Genomic DNA, 21,588 nt, shown 5'->3' with positions numbered 1-21,588 from the left:
TAAATTCTAAATCTTGTAAGAAGCTTGTTTAGGTCAAACAGTATCTTACATTTTTAGTTTCTACTCACAAAAACCTTGTATTTCCTCTGAATGTTTCTATAAGAAAAATTAAGGACCCTCCAACTAGTGAGGTGTTTTAGGCCATATCATTTGAAAGCAAAAGGTAGCTACAACATGAAAAAAGCTTCCTCCTCCAGTTAGCTCAAGAGAGGAAACAAAAGAGAAGGGTCTGATCCAGAAAGATTTTAAGCACCATTACCCTGAATGGCAGTTACAAATGGTCAGTACCCCTTAGATGAGTCCCAAAATATGCAGGTTTATGAAAAAAATGGACAATATGATAACTGCAAAGGAATGGATTAAATTATGTACGACATGGCAGGATTTCTCACAACAAAGCTAATAAGCAGACTTCCAAATACCATCAATAATGTAGAAAGACATCTGATTTAAAGTCCTTTATTAACCTGAATATAAAAAGACAGAAGTTGTCTACAATATAGGACAGAGTTCTTGCTTCATGTGGAAACAAAATTTCTTTACAAAGTGAAAAAATAAATACCTCTTGGAGTAAGGTTTATATGCTAATATGTGCGATAAAAAAGTAGAGTTTTAATATTTTGACAAAATGTCTGTGCAAAGAAACAAATGCATAAACACACATTACTGCTACATTAAGGCAATATGAAAAGTATACTCAGAAAATCTCAGTAAAGTGACAGTGTAGTTTTCTAGCTTTAATTTAGCTAGTATTGCACCCAAATATGCTCTTCTAGTTTCCTCTAAATCATGGAGAATACACTAGTTGACTGAAGTCCAAAATGCCCAAATGGGGGGTGGAAGATAAAGAGTTTTAGCAAGATAGATAATCAAGCAACTCAAAAAATAAACTTATGAAAGCACTTAAATTATACAACGTTTAACACTATTTAGGCCAAAATGGATTTTTGATAGTTCAAGCAAAATCAGCCTCCACAGGTAAGGCAGATTTATAGGATGACAGATGAATTTGTGGCAACCTGGACACATCTCTAGGGTTGGCTAACTTACATCCTTCCCAAGTGGAAATGGTCTTCCCTTTTGATTTGCAAGCAAAGCCCCAGAACATTTCCTCAGTGGAGCATCATTACTAAGCAGGAGAGACTTTCCTGACTAACCCCTCAACATCCAGAAATTAAAATTTGCTGTAAAGAACACTTCCAAAATTATCATTGATTTGAATTAAGCTTTGATTAGATTGCTGATTTAAATACAACTGCTTGCTTAAAGCCTTGCAACCTCAGGTTTTTAAAAATACCTGATTTTTAAAATAGTTTCCCCTCACTTCAGAACAATTTACTAAACACAGAAACTATGAACATAATAAAACTGATGTATAAATTTGTAAAAAACTAGTTTTGCTATTAAAATAATGGAGTGATCACACTAAAGGAACAAAATAAAAAAACTTAAAACCAATTACAAAATGTGTAAAACTACATATTGAAATATCCCTGCTGGGTATATCAAATTGACTTTACACCCCATTCCCCAGAATTACCTAGCTTTTGGCAATATTGCCACATTGCAAGCTCATGCATCAAGAAGAACTTTTTCATCCTTTAGATGACATGAATTTATTTAGAGTTCTGTTTTCACAGGATGACCCCAAACCATCTTCTTGGGCATGCTGAACAGAGAATATTGACCCCTCCACGACCCAAAGGTGTAGTGGGAGTTTTGCTTCTCATTGTAGGCAGGAGCTGGAGTGATTGCCTTCTTCACAATCAATGGCTGTAGTTCATCTTAGTGCAGTTTGTAAAAAGTACATGATGATCATATCACTGTCAGATTGAGAAGACTGGTGTGGGTTGGCAAATACACGTGCTGGACATGCTCTACCCGAGACCTGCAAACTGGGCATGACTGGAGAGAAGATAGAAAGTATTAGGGAACACTCCTTCACCACAATTTTCGGAGACCCTATATGTCTCATGAGCACAAAGTCATCATCTTAATGAATAAACATTGTTGGTGAGACTGAAGTATTCAGATCTGTCTCTATATTTCTAACATGACACCACAAGAAACTTCCATGCCACTGATTCCTAACTTCTCTGCAAAAAATGCCTTAATTTACATCAAAAGTAATGACCACATACTATACCAGACCTGAAGAGCTCTGTGCAAGCTCAAAAAAACTTGTCTTTCACCAACAGAAGCTAGTCCAATAAATTACCTCACCTATGTTGTCTTTCTTCACAATACAGCCTCACCTATTTAGCTTATCATCTAAACATTGTGAACTAAGACATTATGCAAACTGAGTTTAAATACCAAAGCAAACTTTGCTGAGTATATTGGTCAAGATCAGTTAATTATACTTGTAAAAAATGAACTGTAAAGTGAAATCAGCTGTTTAACACATTAATATGGAATGTCCCAAGTGACATTGCAATTACCTGCAATTGGGCAGCACAGGTCTCACAGCATACTGTGTGGCCACAGGGACAAAAGGTTGAATTTATTTCTTCCTCACAACACACCATACATAGCATAGACTCCTTCAGCTTCCGCAACTTCTCTTGAAGAGCTTTTGTTTGCTGGCAGCTGAGACCCTCACAGCTGTCACAGTTCATATTACTTTCTGAAGACTTAAGGGGAGAATTTGGTGGCGTTTGGTCACTTCTTGAAACAAGATCCACAATACCAGCATTGTAAAGAGTCCTCCTCGCATGATCATAAACCTCCTTTGATGTTCGTTTAATGTCAAAGACATACTTTTTGCCAAGATTAATGTTTTCATTCAGGAACAAGGATGCTAGGTGACCCTTTAAATCTCGACTGTACTGCATCATGACAGCGCTAGTAACAGTGTCACACCTACAAGACAAACCCATGAGACAAGTGAAAAACTTGGTTAATACTGAAACCTCAATGTATCTTATTTGTTCCCTGAGCTCAGACACCCGCGAAGGATGGAAGATCCACAGCATGGTTAGCTTACATAATTTTGTTTCTATATATGACAGCTGTATTTGCAAGGATTTTTAAAAACAGAATTAGAGGAATGAAGCTATAGATTATTTTGATGTTTTCCATAAATTATAAACTTGTTTTCATTTCTAGCATATATTAGTGTCTACTGCTTACTGAGGTATCTATTAGAAACTGATTTAGTTCTCATTCTGAGGAAATGCTATGTATATTGTAGTAGTGCAGAGAAATATCTTGTATATTCTCACCCCAGAAAACCTCAACAATAAGAATCTATCCAGCTCTTGGATGTAACAGAAGCAAAGTAGGACTATGCTTGAATTTTGTTTCATACCATTCCTGGTGTTGTGTGTCCAGGAGTAGCAGCAAAGATATGATGGAATTCTGCAGGGGAATATCTAAAATGCAAGGTAGTCTGAGGAAGTGTCAAATACCTATAATCCAGTGCCAAGTTTAAATACTGACTCAACTGCTGTTGAAAAGGTAGGAAGAATGGTTTACTCACTAGTAATACAAACCTGTAAAATGCATGAGTCTCTGTTATTGCTCTGTACAGTCCACTTGCTGCTCTGGTACTGATCATCTTAAACAAGAGAACTATGCTATTACCAGACTCCTTGGTGACTGTCAGATACACATTCTTCCCAGACTGGGTTGCCATTTGAACAACAGGATAAGCAATCCTAAATGTGAATAGAAAATGATGAGTAGTGTGCGCGCGGGGGGAGGGGGGATTATTCTCCTTCTAAAAATTAAGACAATTTCTACAGCCACTCACATATTGTACTATGAGAAACGTCCTCTAAGACTACCCAGAAGAAATTAACAGCTACATTTGCAAACAAGAGGCCTTCCCAATCTTCTATAATGCTAGATTGAAAATGCTACACTGAACAAGTACAGGACAGCTATACCACTAATACAGTCCCCATGGAAGCACATAATTTATTTGTATAGCCCCAAACACAGCGTTTTAAATCAATGGTCTCCTGAAGAAAAGGCTATCAGAAGTGGATAAATCCCCAGGCACTGCATGCTTTGGAAGCTCTTGCATGGTCCAACCAGAACACAAAGATACAAAAGATTTTAAACACACTTCCTTTAGAATACCACAGTTTTGATTATATAGGTATAGAACCAAAGTATAGCTCACAGAAAAGTCAGAAGATGAGATTCTTTCGCCCCAGGAACTTACCTGTTAATGGGATTGAAGTCATCTTTACAGATGGAAATGCCGTCAGGCCCAACACCAATGAGAAGTTTCTGCCCTTCACTGTCTCTCACTGAGTGCCACTCTACCCCATAGTTCTCCAGTGTTGACACAATCTGCAGAACCTGGTACTCTGCTGAAGCCTGGCTCAGCCCTTCTAGTTCCTTGTGCTTTGCAGTAATACTGTGGATAAAAAAAAGACTGATAGGTGAACCATTCAGCCATATGCAGTAATTTACAGCAACATCTCATTTTAACAAGGTTTTAAATGATCAAGTTAGGTGGTCCTTATATAAAAGTACTAAATTAGTTGGTCTGTTTAGTTATAGCTGGCTATATGTTTCTGATCATTAAAGTGACAGAACTAATTAAATTAAATTAAAAATTAATTATTGGACTATTTAAAGGATCCATATATTTATTGAGTAAGTGAGTGAGTAGAAAGAGATCCTTTCTTTATATAAATATGAAGAAAAAGCTGCATGCTATTTTAGAAACTGTCCCTTGTGTACAAAGGCTTTCAGATCGCAAATTTCCTAGCAGTAAAAAATTCACATGCATGCAAATACAACATTTAGAATTTTTCTCCTTGACGTTCAGGTTTTACACTAGAAAAATATGTGCACGTGCACAGGAAGTAGACTCAGGCTTGTTTACAACACAATCTAAGGGTATTAAAATTATGGAGAGTCTAGGCATCTAAAGTCCTAAAATTGTACCTTTAGATGTATATAGTCTTCTATATGAAAGACTATTTAGGCTACCTTTACTTCCTAATCAAGGAATATTTAAATAGTTACCACTTCTGTTTCCAAAAAGGAAATGTAAACTGCAGTCTACAAATGCAGATATGTAGGGCCACTTTCATTAAACACATTCTGGTTAGAGTTTGGTTTCCTTTCAAAGAATAGCTGACTGTAACATTAGCTTTGATTTTTTTGCAACATAACTTACACTTACGTTTTAGCACCAAATAGCCAGACATTATCATTTACCAATTTAAATTCTTAAACAATTTTTGTCACTGGTTGTTAGAGTAGTTACAGCAGTTACTTACCTGTCTAAGGTGGCAGTAGTGAGCTCCTTTGCACACATCTCTTCATAACTGTACTTGGCAGTATTCTGGTTATAATCCCCAAACTTCATGTGAGCCAACAACGCACTAAGTTCAATGGCATGCTCTGAAGAACACTGAAGATTACCAGCCAAAAGATCCTCCCTTATATGCAAGAAAAACATATGCCTGCAAGAGAATTACTTTTTATTTTTAAAAAGTTTGACTAGCATAGAAGTCAATAATTGTTTGAGACTCTAGAATGGTCACTGAGCATATTAAATACCGAATAGTTCTGGCATCAGAGTTAGAAAACTGACTTGATTTTGTTAACGCTTATGCTATCTTTTCAAAAGCCAGCCTACATTAAAAGATGAGTTTCTTTCAGCAGCTTCATTTAAATACTGAATTGTCCAGCAAGTCCAAAAAGATCAAATATCTTAAGGCCATTAAAAAAAATCTCACTATCAGTGAATATCTGAAATGTTAAACTCATCCAGTGAGAATTACAGATTAAACAAAGAAAGCACTCATATTGCATGTAAAAGGCTACCCATGTAGTTACGTTGTTCCACTGTCATTTCTAAATAAATATGCATTACTTCAGTAGGCACTATCATTCGTAGTTAAGTGAAGCAAATATTGTAAAATACTAAGCATAAATCAGCACATGCAGTTCTGTGAAATATTACAGTTGAGAAATCTGTGGGAGATTTTTCTGTTTATTCAAAACAAACAGCTCTCCAATAGTACTCTTACAGAGGTGGTGTGATTTTCCCCAGCCTGAAAGAATCCAGCGAAAAATACTTGAAAAACCTACAAAAGTGCTGTGAAAACATATATATGCTATGTTTACTTTGTAAGCATATTTATTCAGCCATTTATTGCCGTTCTGGGTTTAGCCTCGGACCTTTATATTTGGATCTGTCAATTGGCTAAACAGTTTAAAAAACAGGATGGATAAAAATCAATTTGAAAAATTCAGACTTATTTAAATCAATTTAAATTAAACCATTTAAAATTTGACAACCTATATTTAGACCTAACCTACTTATAAGCTATAAAAATAATTTACATTACATAAAAATAGACTTCAAGCAGTACGTATTTTCAGCTGTTTTAAAAGAAGTCAAATCACTGAACTGGTGGCAGTCACTCACTAGGCACCAGGAATCAGAGTTTGAAATGCTAAAACAGCTTTTGACAGAAGTAGTCTCTTCTGCAGATGCAGAGAATATTTTCTTCAAGTCACTTTCTTCAACTAGTTCAGATCAATGACTAGTTTATTCAAAGGTGAGAAACCGAAGGAGAATTGAAAAGAGCAGGAAAGCCTGTTTTAATATTCCAAATTATAAATAAAAATTAGGTATGAAGATGAGATGTTCTAGTTCTAAAATCTTGGAAGGGCTTGATGACCAGAAACCACCAGTTCAATTCAGTAACGACTAATACTTCCTTTGTTTAATAAAACAGTTTTAAATGCAAAACATGATCGACTTTTTCTTATGTATCCAGCACACTGAAGGTAGTTTTATAGAATTAATAAAACCAAACTTTTAGAAAAATATTGGTTCTGTACATTTAATTTTCCATCCACATACAGCTTGAAACAAGTCTCATGTAAAAAATTAATTTAGTAAATATGAAAATGCTTCACTCATTTTCTAACATAATAAAAATGTAAAAATTAAGAGCCTGAACAAATGAATGTTAAGCTCTGTAACTGCTTAAATGTGTAGATACACTGTATCCTTCTGGTTAGCAAGAGTACCACCAAATTTAGTATAAAGGCCACATTTTGTTTCAAATCAACATGTTTTAAGGGTTACCAACCAATGAGAATCAACCTTACATACTTCAGGAAACTAACTACAGAGTACAAATGCAAAACAAGATTAAAAGTCATGGTTTCCTGCTTGCCAATTTAAATCAGTTAAACCTGGTGATGGAAATCAATGTGATCACAGACTAATTGCCATATTTCGGGTGTTAAAGCAGAGACTCATCCTGAAGCAAGATGCAGAGCTACTCCAAGGTCTGGAACAGGGACTTAAGGGCTTGTCTACACTTGAAACGCTACCCACTGTAGCGCTTTAGTGTAGACACTACTATGCCAACAGGAGTTCTCCTGTCAGGGTATGTAATCCATCTCCCCAGGAGGCAGTAGCTAAGACAATGGAAGAATTCTAACAACCTGTGTAAACTGATCTAGCCCCTGGTGTAATGATGTTGCTGAGGAGTGTGGATTTTTCACACTCCTGAGCAATGTAGTTGGGTCCGATCTAACTTTTCAGAGTAGACCAGGCCTTAAGCTACGTCTACACTTATTATGTCACTGTAGCACTTCAGTGTATATACTCACTACAGCAACATAAGGGGGTTTCCTGGTGCTGTAGTTAATCTACTTCACTGAGAGGGGGTAGCTAGGTGAATTGAAGAATTCTTCCACCCATCTAGCATGGTCTGCACACCCCTGAGCAACATAGCTGGGTCAATTTAATTTTACAGTTTAGACCAGACCTTATTTGGGAATCAATATTCTGCTCTTCCATTTCAATAGTGGAAGTTTTATGCAATGGCATATTTCATCTTGAAGAATTAAAATAAATGTATTTTCTGCATTTTAAGGTGAACATAAAACCTATCTAATCTTGCTAATCAATTTTTGACCATGTTTATTTTAGACCATTTATTTTAGAACTATCCATTTTCATTACTTCAGCTAACTTGTTCACCAGTTCCCTACCTTTTTAACTTTAGACATGCTGAGTCAGGTAAGTTCTTACATTTCGTAATCCTTACGCATTTGCTAACCAATTTGATGCACTGAGCAGCAGATTTCACATTTGCTACAGTCAGAATGAGAAAGTTATCTAATGAATAAAATATTGTAAAGACTAAAAAAATAACGAGAGCTAGCCAAGGCCTGAGTGGTGATGAGTTGCAACCTGAGTTGCAGCTCTCTTCCCCCGCCACCCTCCAGGGAGGAGGGGAAGAGAAGGGATGCTTATATCTTCAATTTGACTACATACCAATACACACGAGAGAGAATTGATATACCAAATATAAAAACTAACCAAAATAATTGTTTTATAAAGCAATCCTTATGCATCATGAAAAAAATTCATTTTATTGTTGCTTTGCAGTTTACCTCAAAAAACCTGAAGCATTATTAAAAAATTGCAACATGTTTAACTGTAGGGTTTATATCAAATTGAAATTTTAGCCACATGCATGCAATCTGACAATATATTTAACTTTTTAAGAGCAATTAATGCAGGTTATCTAAATTAAACTACTCAGACTTGCTCTGGCCAAGACAGCTGTCTAACAGTAATCATTTGTTCAACTTTGCCTCCCCCCAAGATTAGAAATATGAAAAGTCTGTTTATACATTTCTGCATACTACTGCTTCTTTGGAAGTACTTATGATTTATGTAACAGTGACATTTAAAGGGATATAGCAAACTTGAAAACATTCTCTGCCTGAAAAATTTACTCCTACTATAGTTGCAAGTGACAAGATTACAACTGAAAAAAAAGCAAAAGATATTTCAGTGTGCTTTGTGCAGTTGACAGCACTTTGATTATACAGGAGAAACAGCAAGATAATCTCTACCATTACTGAGAAGGCCCTACAGACATCAACAGGGAGCTGTGAAAAAGCTAAAGATTTCTCCAGCAGATAGAAATGCATTAGAGAAGAAACTACAATAGAGATAACTGTTCTAGAACCACTTCCACCTTCTCTTGCTAAAGACCTATCAAGCCTAAAAAGTGAAGATGCAGAGAAGATACAGAATTCCAGTGTGACCTTGGGCAAGTCACGTAGCCTCTCTGTGCCTCAGTTCATCAACTATAAAATGGAGATAACAGTACTTCCCTAGCTTACAGAGGTGTTGTGAGGTGTTCAGATATCATGGTAATGGGGGCCAGATAAATAGTTCAGACAGACGCCCACTGTAGCTTTTTCACCTTTATTTTTATAAAAGGACACTTGAATGGAGCAGACAAAGCAAAATTGGGATGGAAAAATTTCTGAAGGCTTTAATCATTAGTTACAGAGCGCTCAACATTTAAAATGCTAATTTTGACCAGTGTTCCCTCTTCATACAACCTGTTTCAGTTCACACTCCCCGAAGTCATTTTAATCAGTCAATTTTAATGAATATCTAGGTTCCAGTTGCCTGATACACGTGCAACAACCAGAACCTCAGAATCTGGTGAAGTCAGCTGCCCTGGGTAGTATCAGATCACCAAATTAAAATAATGGTGTGTTACTTAACATGAAGAGGTGTGAACTAGACTCCTAATTCTTCAAAGTTCATCTGCAGGGCTGAATGGACTACCTGTAGCATTCTTGAGCCAGGAGGCATTAAACCAAATTTCTGCAAACTAGTTTTGGGGCTTGAGTACAAAGCTTTTACTGGATCTCCAAAAGCCAGGACAGACTCAGGTGGATCTCTAGGCAAAAGGTGCTCAATTCTTCAGATCTATGCATTCATTTCTAGGACATTCTGTTCAACAAGGCAGAGAGATTCAGCACATTCAGAAAACTGACTGGAAAGTCAAGATAAAAATGAAGTGGTGGTCCCAAGAAGCATTCCTGTAGCAGTTCACTAATTCAAAAACCGAAGCCTCCTTTAAGTTGGTTTCTATTTAATTTTTTTAAACAAACTGCACCAGTTGCTATAAACTATTTCAGTTCAACAAGTTTATTAAAACTGAATTAGACAGTCACTGACCAAGTTTCATGGCTACATTATTTATCGTTTTAGTTATGCAAGGATACATTTTTAACCCTTAGAAACATGCTGGAAAAAACGCTACTTTAGTCTCATTAGAATTGCTACAAAAGTTAGTACTTCACCAGTTCTAAGATTCCGCCTTCTCTTATATCATGTGACTGATTCAAACAAGTAGTTCTTTAATTTATTTTTCCAAACCAGTTGTACAGTATCACTTCAACCTTAAAACCTCTTTAAAATACAAAGCAAATCTTCATAATGCAAATTTTCACTCTTAAATTAAATTTTATCATGGTTTGTGTTAATCTTAATATCTCCCAGACTTAGGCTTAGTAATGTCAGAAGTGTGCCAGTGAAAAAAATAAACTCTGAAATCACTTGTATACAGAAAAACTGCTTTCCAGTGTAGTAACAGAAAGTCACTCATACCTCCCTTGAAGACCTTCAATCATGGATTCACATAACGTTGTAACATTAATAGGAAAAAATTGAAATTAAGAGTTTAATCTTACTACTCTGCAATGCAGGACAAATCCTCCTCTCAAGTTTAACTGCAGTATTCCTGCATGACAATCATTCAAAATTTCTTGCCTCCAGTGTAATGCACCCAAGATTGTATAGCATTAGGATATTAAAACTTGTCTTCTGTTTTGAGTATGAATATTTTTGTTTGAGAATGAAGCCAGGTGCTCCAGAATATTTCTGGATATAAAGCAGACTACCTCAAAATATAATCTAAAGAATTACTGTCAGAATTGCAAAGTAGCTAAAGGTTTGTCCATACAGGATAACTCAAAGTTAAGAGAATTAACTAAAGGTGAAGTTAGGGTGCATACATTAAAGTGCACTGCACCCCAAAGTGGATCTTCTCATTCAGAAGTAAAATGGCCTTAGTTTGCTGTAGCTTGATCCTTGGAATTAAGGCCACTTTACTTCTCAATGCAAGGATCCGCACAGGGATTTAATGCACTAATATATGTGCATTAACTTCACACCTTTAGTTAGTATGGCAACTCCCACGTAGACAAGCCCTTAGTCTTCAATTTGACATTTCTAGCTAATTGTAGCCCATAACAGGGCTCAGGAGTCCCAAGGCTTTTTGAAATAAAGCATTTAAGGCAGTTGGAACAGTACCAAGAGGCTTCTGGCCAAGCACCTACAACATTAAAATTAGTTTATTTTAATCTTGTCTCTTTTATACTGCCCTAATCTTTCTCATACAAATTTTATTGACGTTTTAGCAGCATACACAAACCCTCAGAAAAAATTCAGAATCAAATGCATACTGGCTTAGATTTATTTTTCTTTTTGACAGTACCTTTTTTTCCAAAATTAAAAAGCAATACTAGTGATGCAGAAAAGGTGGTCAACATAAGGATTTTTGTCTAAATGGTCAACGGTATGAAAATAATTTTAGGGGTACTGAAAACTACCAACCCTAATCACTAACACAAATCTACATGTTGTGCCTACTGTTCCTCTCTTCATATATGATTTATGCAGAGTCCCTGGAGTGACAGCTGTTGCAAACAGAAACAGGTACTTAGGAGCCATAATGAAATTTAGACAGGGGCAAAATTCAACAGCCCACAGAAGGCATAATTGTACATATTCCAGATTTTAAGTTAGACTTGAAATTCTACTTCCCCTTCAAGAAAAAGAGTTCACACTTAATATGCAAGTTCTGATATCAAAATATTCCTTTTGTATCCATAAAGTTAATTAAATATCTTTTTAGTCTAGTAAGGTAAATATGGGAACAGTCCAACAGGGCTGTCTTAATCCCTTTCTCGTTCCACGCTCCAGCTGAATGGTGCCTACAAGGGAATGAGGCTGAGGTAGCAAAAAAAGAGCTGCAATCTCCACTCTGCTTGTGGTGGGAGAGGCAATAGGTGGCCAGTGTTTCTCAAAAACTAGGTGGCACAACCAGGAACATACATCTCTTGGAACCTCCAGTTACTGTGCTCCTGGTAGAAATACTGCCGGTCCTTTGGGGGCTAAACCCCTCTAGTACCTGGGGGTCCTCTCACTGATACTGAAATGTAATTTGCAGCTCCTTGCATGAGGTGAATTTGAACTATGAAGTATAATTCTCTCAAAATGGAGTTACACTGTTGAAAAACCACCACCTGAAAAGCTGAAAAATAAGGCCCACCTACCCCAACAAGATGACCCAATGTAAGTTAGTTACCTGATATGAGAATCTAAAACTCTGCACTGGTGTACTCCTATTATATTTCCCAGTATCTCTATCCTAATTTGCTCTCTGTAAAAGTAAGTGAAAGGTTACTAACACTATTCAACTCTGCCTCAGATAAACAATTAGATGCATTCAAACACATGCTAGTTTCAATGGCAGCAGTTAGCTTTCATTTGCTCTTAAAATAAGAGGGCACCATATCTAATTCAATGCCATGCGCAGCCAGTGTTACTATGTAAAATAAGCGAGAAACTGGCCATTTCCTCACTCTATTCCCCATATAATCAAATGTCTAAATTAGCTATAAATTTACATAAACAAACCAGCCATTCTTACTAACATTGGCCCATAAGAGCAACTAGGTAATGTGGTAATGAAGCAGTTCACTGTACTAGTCTTTAAACCAGAATGCTTATTTTGCATTTTTCTTACTGAGTCACTATATGTATATTTCAAAAATACACAAGTAAACAAAACAGTCCTCAATGGAATATGGCAATGCCATATTTTTGAACAAAACTGTTCTCAAAGTAAAACAGAGCTATTTTAAATGCTAATTCATTAGACTTTTCAGTGTAATATGTCAGTGACAAAAAGGTGCCAAGAGCTATATATGAGTATCTGATTTTCAACCCAGTCACACAAGTAAATTATATAACCTACTTTGTCTCAGTGTCAGGTTACTGAAATAACATTAATAAAGCTTGTTTTAGTCAGGCATTATGTTTCTCAGCTTTCTAGAAAACCTGTTTTAAATAGAAAGCTAACTTTAATAGAAGTGATGGCCTCTGGTCAATTAGGAAACAAAATATAACTAATTGACATCAATCTTTGCAGAAAGCTTTCTTAACAAAATAAAGTGTCCATATATTACATAGTGGAAAAAAGATGTGTACAGACAAATTACCCCAGAAGTAAGAGGTTTGATTTGGAAAACCATCAACCTATCAACCTCAGTCTAATACAATAAAATTTCTTTAAGATATTGTTCAAAGGGTATCTCACATCAGTCAGGTTAAAAATATAAAAAGGAAATAAATGCTGGAGAAATTATGGTGAAAGAGGAGATTTTATGATTATCCAGCGGTCATGTCCAGTCATTAGAGTATTGCGATGCAATCCATAAGCAAATATCACAAATTGTTAGTCTCTAAGGTGCCACAAGTACTCCTTTTCTAGTTGAAATGGTCACACAAAAGGAAAAGAAGAATTGGTCTCATCTGCTAATAGCCGCTCCACTACTGATCGCCTCATACTGGAAAAAGAAAAACTGACAACCACAGAGGAATGGTTCAAAAAAATATGGGAGGTTGTGGTTATGGAAAACACCATATTAACTGAACAAACAGAAGGCAGACTGATACTTAGACAAAATACACCCATCCCTTTTTAAAAAAATATTAACATTTGATAGACATGCCTTGTCTTACTTAAATAGGTGTATATAGAAATTTCATTTAATTTATTAAAATCACTAGAAACAATACAGGTGTTGTGATAATGCTTACTCTGTAATATGGTAACACCCTGTTTAATAGAAAGATTTGATGATTAAATTCCTGTATAATGTCTTTTTATACAAAAGCTAAGTGTTGTAATGATAGTTTGGTTTCTGATATTTACCAGGCAAGGATTCGTAAGCTTGTTTAAACATTCCTAAATAAAGAGTTAAAAAATAAAAATGAACTTGTTTTATTTTACTTAGAATAATCTTTACTTTAAAATTAATTTCAATGTTATACTTCATAAAAAATGCACATTTTGTACATATGGGCTCAAGTTGAGAGTTTATCTTAACATACAAAATAATAAAGCAGTACATTTCAAAAGTACTACTATTAACTGCAATTTGTCCCTTCATACAGTTTGGCAAACATTGCTTGTTATAAAAAGTGACAAGTTCCAAGACTTCTTTGCTACTTGCTTCACAAAGAAATCTTTTAACCACAAAAGCAGAACTTTCTGCCTCGAGACAAGAGTTCTAAGCCAATCAGGAATTGAATGTCTTCAGATCCTGGGCTGTGTTCCAATGCAACAGTCACTGATTTGTTAGACATGCCTAGTAGCTATTAGTCAGGGGTTACTCGCAGTCAATGACCTAAAGTTACATTACCATCACTTTACCATAGAGAGCCATACATCCTCCCCTGGAGCCTCATTGCTAAAACAAGTACAAAAGAGCCACTCCTAGTCACTTCTGAGGTTTTAAAGTTTAACAAACTCATCTGAAAGTATAAGCTAAAACTGCTTCTGAAGTCTGCCAATCATCTTGGATCACAAATTCAAACCCATTTGCTTCCCTACTCTAAAAATCCCATTTGCCTTCTGTTAGAGAATTGTTTTATAGCAAGTTCTTTGATACAGCAAACACCACCCCTTAAACCCTGATTCCTTTGAATTCAATGGAGCAAGAACCCTGCTGAAGTGATCATTTGACAGTATAGGTTATTCTAATGAACAAACTACGTTAACCAAGCCTGGACCATCTATAAAAATGTCTATTTACAAATGCAAAAAAATATTTTGAAAACCATGAAAGATGGAAATGTCTTTTAAACTGTGTTAGAACATAAACTGGTAATGTTTCAGATAAAATGAAAAAGTATATTCTTTCTCAAAGGAATTTCCTACTCAAAGAATAACACAGAAACCTCAAAGACTGGAAAAGTATACAACATAAATGTCCTTGAAATAGGCCTGCTCCTTTCTACATGTCTGAAAAAACTTGCTTGGGAAATTTGAGCTGCCACAGCATATTATTTCAATAGATCTATGCCTGCATTGACCATTTTACCTTTTATTTCAATGGAAACCAGTCTAAATTTGTGAACTTTGCAGCCATAGTTCACCACAATAAAGGATTTAGATTTTAAAAAAACAGCAGCCAGCCAATAAACTGAAACCCACATTAGAGCACCAATAAAAGCAACTGTTTCCCCACTCTTTAAAAGGAAGAAAAATTTAGTAGGCACAGATACTTCATGCACACCTCCATTTACTTAACTAATGGCAGCTGTTTCATGGCCACAAAGGTTAGACAAATTAATCTGCTATGCCCTGGAAAGCCTAGCAATGCAAAGAAAAATAAAGACCATAGAAAATATCTAAGAGTTTAAACTTTTATTTTCCACTATTTTCCAAGTAGGCAAGAAAGAGGTTACTACTCAGTCAAAACAGCTTTCTGGCATCTATTTGATAGAAGTTGTTTTGAATACGTAACTGACATAAGAATTATAGACAACATTGTAAACTAAACACTCAGGCCATGACTACGCTACAGCTGTAGAGCCACAGTGGAGGCACTTCCTACATCGATGAAAGGCTTTTCTTGATGTACTTAATCCACCTGTCTGAGAAGCGATAGCTAGGTCAATGGAAGAATTCTTCTTCTGTCAACCTTACTAAATCTACACCAGGGGTTAGGTTGACCTAACTATGGTGCTCAGAGCATCAAATTTTTCCTGGACCTGAGCAATGTAGCAAGGTCAATCTAACTTCTGTGCATAGACCAGGCCTCTGAGTTGAATAATAAGTGTTAGCATACAGAGTTCTTTCTAATGAAATGGTAAAATTGCCTATTTGTGTTCTGACTTTAAAACCATTCAAAAAGGGGCAAAACACAGTGTTTGACAACTGTGTCATTCCAGCTCTTCAATATTGTAGTATCTAGTAATTTACAGCTAACATGCTTTTGTAATTTAAAAGCAAGTGTGGTATTTAGTTAATTTAAGGAAAATCCAGGGCTGTGATCTGCATACCTTATGGTGTCAAGGTGTGAAGAACATAAGCTAACTTCAGAGGCGATATTTAATGTGGTACAAGCTAGACCTCCTGGCCTTATCTACACTGAAGAAATTGTCATGTTAACCACCGTTCGGACCACTTGACAGCCAACATATTTTTACATACAAAATTTTCATCAACAATGCACAGGCATTTGCACAACTGCTTTGAATAAAGCTGACTATCACGTCATCCATCCCTGTGTTATCTGCATGGTTGCAATGTCAATGAAGAAACAAGGTGTTGCAGCTGTAGTGGTACAAATGATCCTCCAAACATGCCAATGCACCTGCTCATTATTCAGTGACAGCTCAGACAAGCTTCTGGCCTGCTCTCCCTCCTCAATGTCTTCCCCTTATACAGGCCTGAGAATGCCATGGCATCTGCAGTGAGTGTGAGAGAATGTGTACCAGGCTGTGGCTCCTGGCCTTCAGGGACCACATGTAGTACTTTCTACAGGACAGAAATATTGGAATCAACTGAATTAAACCAGAAATGTGACCACAAGAAAAACAGACATTATGCAGTTCCAGAGTGCTGTGTATATCCAAAAAGAGGATTGCTTAGTGCGGCCTACACAGTTGCAACTTGCACCACTGTAACCCCACCAGTTCAGTTAATAGTTTAATTATCTAACACAGATGCAACCTAAAAGACCTACTTACATCAATGTGAGTGCAAAAAGGTTTATGTTTGTGTAATTTACACAAAGATAAGTGGTCTCAAGCCTGGTCTAAATCTAAAATTTAGGCTGACTTAGCTACCCCGAGAGATGCAGTTAAGACAACCTAAGTTCTAGTATAGATGCTATGACTTCAATGCAAGAAGTCTTCTGTTAATCTAGCCACCACCTCTCGTGGGGATGAATTAACAATAAAACAGAAAAATCCCTTCCATCACTGTAGCAAGCGTCTACACTACTGTATAGGCACACAGCTGCAGCGCTGTAGCTGGGCCACTATAACGCTTGGAGTGTAGACAAGCCCTCAGTTAAAACTAAGTTTGTCTTTTTTTTTTTATAAGGGAAATCTTCATTTTTTCTGACTTTTTCAACCAGAGAAATATCAAGAATGTCAAACCAGTTCTTCCTTTGTTATACAGGACTTTTTGGAAGTTCTCGGGCTTTAGACTGTGAGCTCTGACACCTTAACTGAATACTCAGGAGTATTCTATCTTTATAAAAGGATTCTCTCGCTCTCAAATGTTCATTGGAATTCAATATGTAAAAGTACCACTCAAACTCCTTCCCCTCTCAACTGCTTTACTTGCAGGAAGTTGTCAAGGCAGTTTCACTAAATCTCTGGATGACCAAGAATTCCCAAGATAGAAAGGATTTGAATTTATATTATAAAACAAATTTAAAAAATTCAGATCTTCATACATCATAAAGAGGGGGAAAAGGACACATCTAATATGTAATCCTCCTGTGTAATAAGCATTCAGATCAGACCATCAGCCACACTGCACAAATGAATTAGCTGAAAATTTCTGGTAAAATGAAGAGTGAAATACCCGACAATCCTGGGATATGCGTGTTCATAATAAACTTGAATTTCACATTAAGATAGTGGATCATCATATTTTGTGCTATTTGTTTTCATACAGTAGAGTTCATCAGTTTATGGCCCCCATCTAACACTAGAACCTAATGGCTGACAGAAATTAAATATATAAATGCTTTATGTTGCTAGTTCAAAAGGAAGAAAGTTATTGACCCGTCCAATGAAGATGTGAGACATTTTCTCGTGTAAATTAAAATCAGTAAGGCTTCATTACTATTTTTGCAGGAGTTTGGAACTCAAAAGATTGGTAACGATGCATTTTTCTGAAATGTAATGTATCATCAATTTAGTTATTGTGCTTTGTTAGTACCCCTCTACCCGATATAACACGACCCGATATAACACGGGTGCACATACAACGTGGTAAAGCTCTGACACGCTGCTCTGAGCAGCATGTTAAGGGTGCCGGGCCAGGGCATTGAATAAGGGGCAGAGGGTCTCGGGGGTGGTCAGGGTCTGGGAGGCAGGAGCTGTGGGGGGGCACTTTTGGGGCCCCGCAGTCCCAGAGTGGCCCGGGGTGATTAGTGGGGGGCCGGAAGCAGCCCACTCCACTTCCCTCACCCCGGCCCCAGCCCCAGCCATGTCGCTTGGGGGAAAGGATTCCCCCCTGCACTCACCGGCAGCAGAGCAGCCCAGCCCCAGCCTGCTCCCAGCCACAGCGCTCCACTTCCCGCTGCAGGTGACTGCGGGACCTTTCCCCAACACACCACACCACCCCACAGCGACACAGCTGGGACAAGGAAAGTGGAGTGGGCTGGGGCTGCATCACTCTGCTTCCCACCACCGGTGAGTACGGGGGGCATCCTTTCCCCAACCTCCCCACAATCACCAGCGGCGGAAGCGGAGCACCACGGCTGGGAGGTGGCGGAGTGGAGCGGGCTGGGGCCGCATTGCTCCGGTTCCCGCCGCTGCTGGTGAGTGCCTGTCAGGGTGCAGGGTGTGTGGATAGGGGTCGGAGCAGGGGGGGTTAAGTAGGGAGTGGGGTCCTGGGGGTGATTAGGGATGGGGGGGAGTTTCTGGAGGGGGCGGTCAGGAAACAAGGAACAGGGGGGTCAAAGCAAGTTCGACATAACGCGGTCTCACCTATAACACTGAGATTTTTTGTTTCCCGAGGACCGCATTATATCGGGGTAGAGGTGTATGTCTTCTACAGGAGAAATAAAACAGCTGTTCCTTTTGTAGCTTGAGAGAGGACCTATAGCTGTTTGAAAATTATTGTAATATGACACTAGACTAAGGAGTTTAGCAAGTTTAAGCATGTGGGAGAAGCCACTTCCTACACAAGCAGTTCAGAATGACCTGCAGTAACATGCTGGAAGAGAGGTTACTATCGGGCATGCAAACTCAGTATAAATATCACATGTTACCTCCTGTATTTTTCTTTCACTTGTAGCAATAAATATGTATGGAATTAACTATGCTGTTCTTAGCTCTCATACTTAGCTACATATTATGAATAAGTTACCCTTCCTCTTCAAGCTCAAAAAAAAGGCAGAACAATACATTTAAAGTCATGTTAGGTTTTCACAGCAAGCTATATATACAGCTCAAAAGCAAATAAGTTGAATATAAGAGATACTAAATGATTGATATAGACAACGTACAGCTACTTTACAGTATTAAATTACAGAACATGAAAATGTGAAATGAAGTTCACTCAAGATTGGATTCATCTTACCTTGTCTGTTCTTGCAAAATAAGATGTGGTTCTACAAAAAACTTGACACGCAGTTTAAATCGGTAAGGAGCTAGTCCATCCATCTGCTGGGAGATCCTATTTCTCAAATTCAGCCATAAACTCTCTCCTTTGCTGCCCGTGAACTGCAGTCCAAAGTAATCAACTTCTATAATCCCCAACCTTCTGCATACCTATAACAAAAATTGAAGTTTTGTACAAGTGGCTCTACAACATAGCTAATACCAAACCCATTACCCAAACACAGAAGTTTAGCTTTTTAAAAACTGCTCTCACACGTTACAAAATCTCAACACTCAAATAATAAATTTATCTTACTGAATCACTTTTCAGTAGAATCATAGAATATTAGGGTTGGAAGAGACCTCAGGAGCTCATCTAGTCCAATCCCCTGCTCATAGCATAAGTAGTCATCAAAACTAAGCAAAGCATTAAAGAAGCTGTCCAGATGGCAACCTACAGATATATATGTATATAAATACGAAATGGCAATAAAAACAGGAGGCACCTCTGTTGGTCCACAACACACATCACAGGAGTTATCGCTATTTCCCCCCTCAAACCTGGGCATCTAAGCAAGAGTGAGTGACCTGATTTTCCATGATGCGGAGTGTGGACTAAGGGGAGGTATGATAGAGATCTATAGAATCATGAATGATGAGGAGAAAGTAAATAAGTAAGTGTTATTTACCCCTCCCCCCCAAAGAACCAGGTTACCCAAATAAATTAATATGCAGCAAATTTAAAAACAAACAAAATAAAGTATTTCTTCACACAAGGCACAGTCAGCCTGCGAAAGTCATTGCCAGGGGATATTGTGAGGGCCAACAGGGTTCAACAAAGAATTAGTTAAGTTCACCAAGGATAGCTCTATCAATGGCTATTAGCCAAGACGGTCAGGGAAGCGATCCCATGCTCAGAGCCTAGGTGTCCCTAGCCTCTGACTGCCAGATGCTTGAGCTGGAGAACAGGGAACCCACAGTGACCGGCTCACTGGATAACTGCCCTGTTCATGCCATCCGCAGCACCTGGAGCTGGTCACTGCCTGCAGACAAGGGTACTGGGCTAGATGGACCGTTGGTCCGACCCAGCACAACCCTTCTTCTGAGCATCAGCAACGCCCAAAGAAGCCAAGGGCACTTCTGAAAACCAGGCTACTTGTTTAGGTGCCTAACACAGGCGGAGCGCCCCAGGTCTGACTATTTTGGCCACCGTGGAGTCAACTGAGCAGGCAGCACGGTTCAACGGAGACAGGGAGGACGGACAGATCAGAGGCAGTAGGGTAGCCCCCTCCCGGCCACGTGTCTAATGTTTAGGTGAATGTTTGCGGTGCCACGCGAGAGAACCCCGAGCACAAGCCGGGGTCCCGCCTCGGGTTGGCTCCAGGCGCAGGGGGGTCCCTCCCCGCCCCCTAAGCCTGGGAAGGGCGAACTCGCCGCAAGGCGAGGGGATGGGAGGAGAGACGCTGAGGCCTCTCCCCACCCCGCCCGGCGGGGTCCCCACCCGGGGGGAGACCGAGCACCCGAGAGCGCAGCAGCCTCTGCGGCCAACATGGAGGAGGACTGGGGAGACTCGCCTCAGGGAAGCAACAGAAGCACGAGCCGCTTCTCCCGGCCCCCGACCCCTTCCCGTGCAGACACCCCCCGCTCCCGCGCAGCAACCGGCCCGCGGAGGGCGGTGGGCGCGTTAGCTAAGGGCGCGCGCGAGCCCCGCGCGGGGCTGCCGCCGCCGCCGCGTGACCGGAGGAGCCGCTGGGGGGGGGGGGGGGGGGGGGGGGTCGGTCGCGATCTCCGCAACGGCGGCGGCTTCCAGGGCCGTTGGGGAGCCGCGCGGCCGGGAGCCCCCGGGGCGGCGCCTCACCTGGTTGAGGCAGTCCTCGCCGTTGGCTTTGGCCTCCACCTCCACCTCCATCACCACCGCGTCCGGCCTGGTCACATAGCACAGCATGGCTGGGGCAGACATCCACCGCCAGCGCGGCCCCCGCCTCGGACACCGGAGCCGCTGCCGTCGCCGACCCAGCCACACACCCTGCCCGGTGCGCCGCCGCCGCCGCGGCGTATCCCCTCCCAGCCCCGCGGCCACTCGTGCGCGCTCGCTCGCCCGCCTCCGGTGCCGCCTCTGCCCTGCGCTCCAGCAGCCGCGCTCCGATCGGCAGCCGGCGCCGGCGCGCCCCCATATATCCGCTCCGCCTCCCCGCCTCCGCCGGCGACCGGCAAAAGCCGGCCAATCCCAACGCGTCTCTCATCGCGGCAGACAGTAGCTCTCGCCAATCAGAGCGAGGCTTTCTTGCGACCGCGGGGGCGGTTTGTTGTTGCTGCTCCCTGACTCCCCCTGCTGGGCCACAGTGGGGTGGGGCCTG

At 39.6% G+C, this 21,588-nt stretch overlaps 1 protein-coding gene across 2 annotated transcripts; it reads right to left on the bottom strand.

The window, feature by feature from the left end:
* Positions 1–443: 443 nt before the first annotated feature.
* On the bottom strand, positions 444–21,374 carry LOC102937318 (myosin regulatory light chain interacting protein). 2 transcript variants are annotated; one of them, XM_037893096.2, is made up of 7 exons: positions 21,090–21,374; positions 19,212–19,402; positions 5,244–5,429; positions 4,172–4,369; positions 3,495–3,659; positions 2,442–2,862; positions 444–1,905 (listed from the first exon to the last, which is right to left on the bottom strand). In XM_037893096.2, exons 1-7 carry the CDS (start codon positions 21,189–21,191, stop codon positions 1,816–1,818), a joined length of 1,353 nt encoding a protein of 450 aa, XP_037749024.1. In that variant the 5' UTR covers positions 21,192–21,374; the 3' UTR covers positions 444–1,815. The 2 variants fall into 2 exon arrangements, with proteins under 2 accessions (XP_037749024.1, XP_037749025.1); XM_037893097.2 differs by lacking the exon at positions 21,090–21,374 and adding an exon at positions 19,548–20,456.
* Between the last annotated feature and the right edge of the window lie 214 nt (positions 21,375–21,588).

Source organism: Chelonia mydas, chromosome 2, assembly GCF_015237465.2.
Source record: "Chelonia mydas isolate rCheMyd1 chromosome 2, rCheMyd1.pri.v2, whole genome shotgun sequence".
Taxonomy (NCBI): Eukaryota; Metazoa; Chordata; order Testudines; family Cheloniidae; genus Chelonia; species Chelonia mydas.
This window is presented reverse-complemented; position numbering and strand designations above follow the sequence as displayed.

Coding starts and splice junctions, on each gene's coding strand:
- LOC102937318 (XM_037893096.2), bottom strand. CDS start 21,191: ATGTCTGCCCCAGCCATGCTGTGCTATGTGACCAGGCCGGACGCGGTG. Junction 5,430..19,211: donor ATTTTGCAAGAACAGACAAG/GTAAGATGAATC, acceptor ATTCTCTTGCAG/GCATATGTTTTTCTTGCATA. Junction 1,906..2,441: donor CCTGTGCTGCCCAATTGCAG/GTAATTGCAATG, acceptor TCTTCTCTCCAG/TCATGCCCAGTTTGCAGGTC.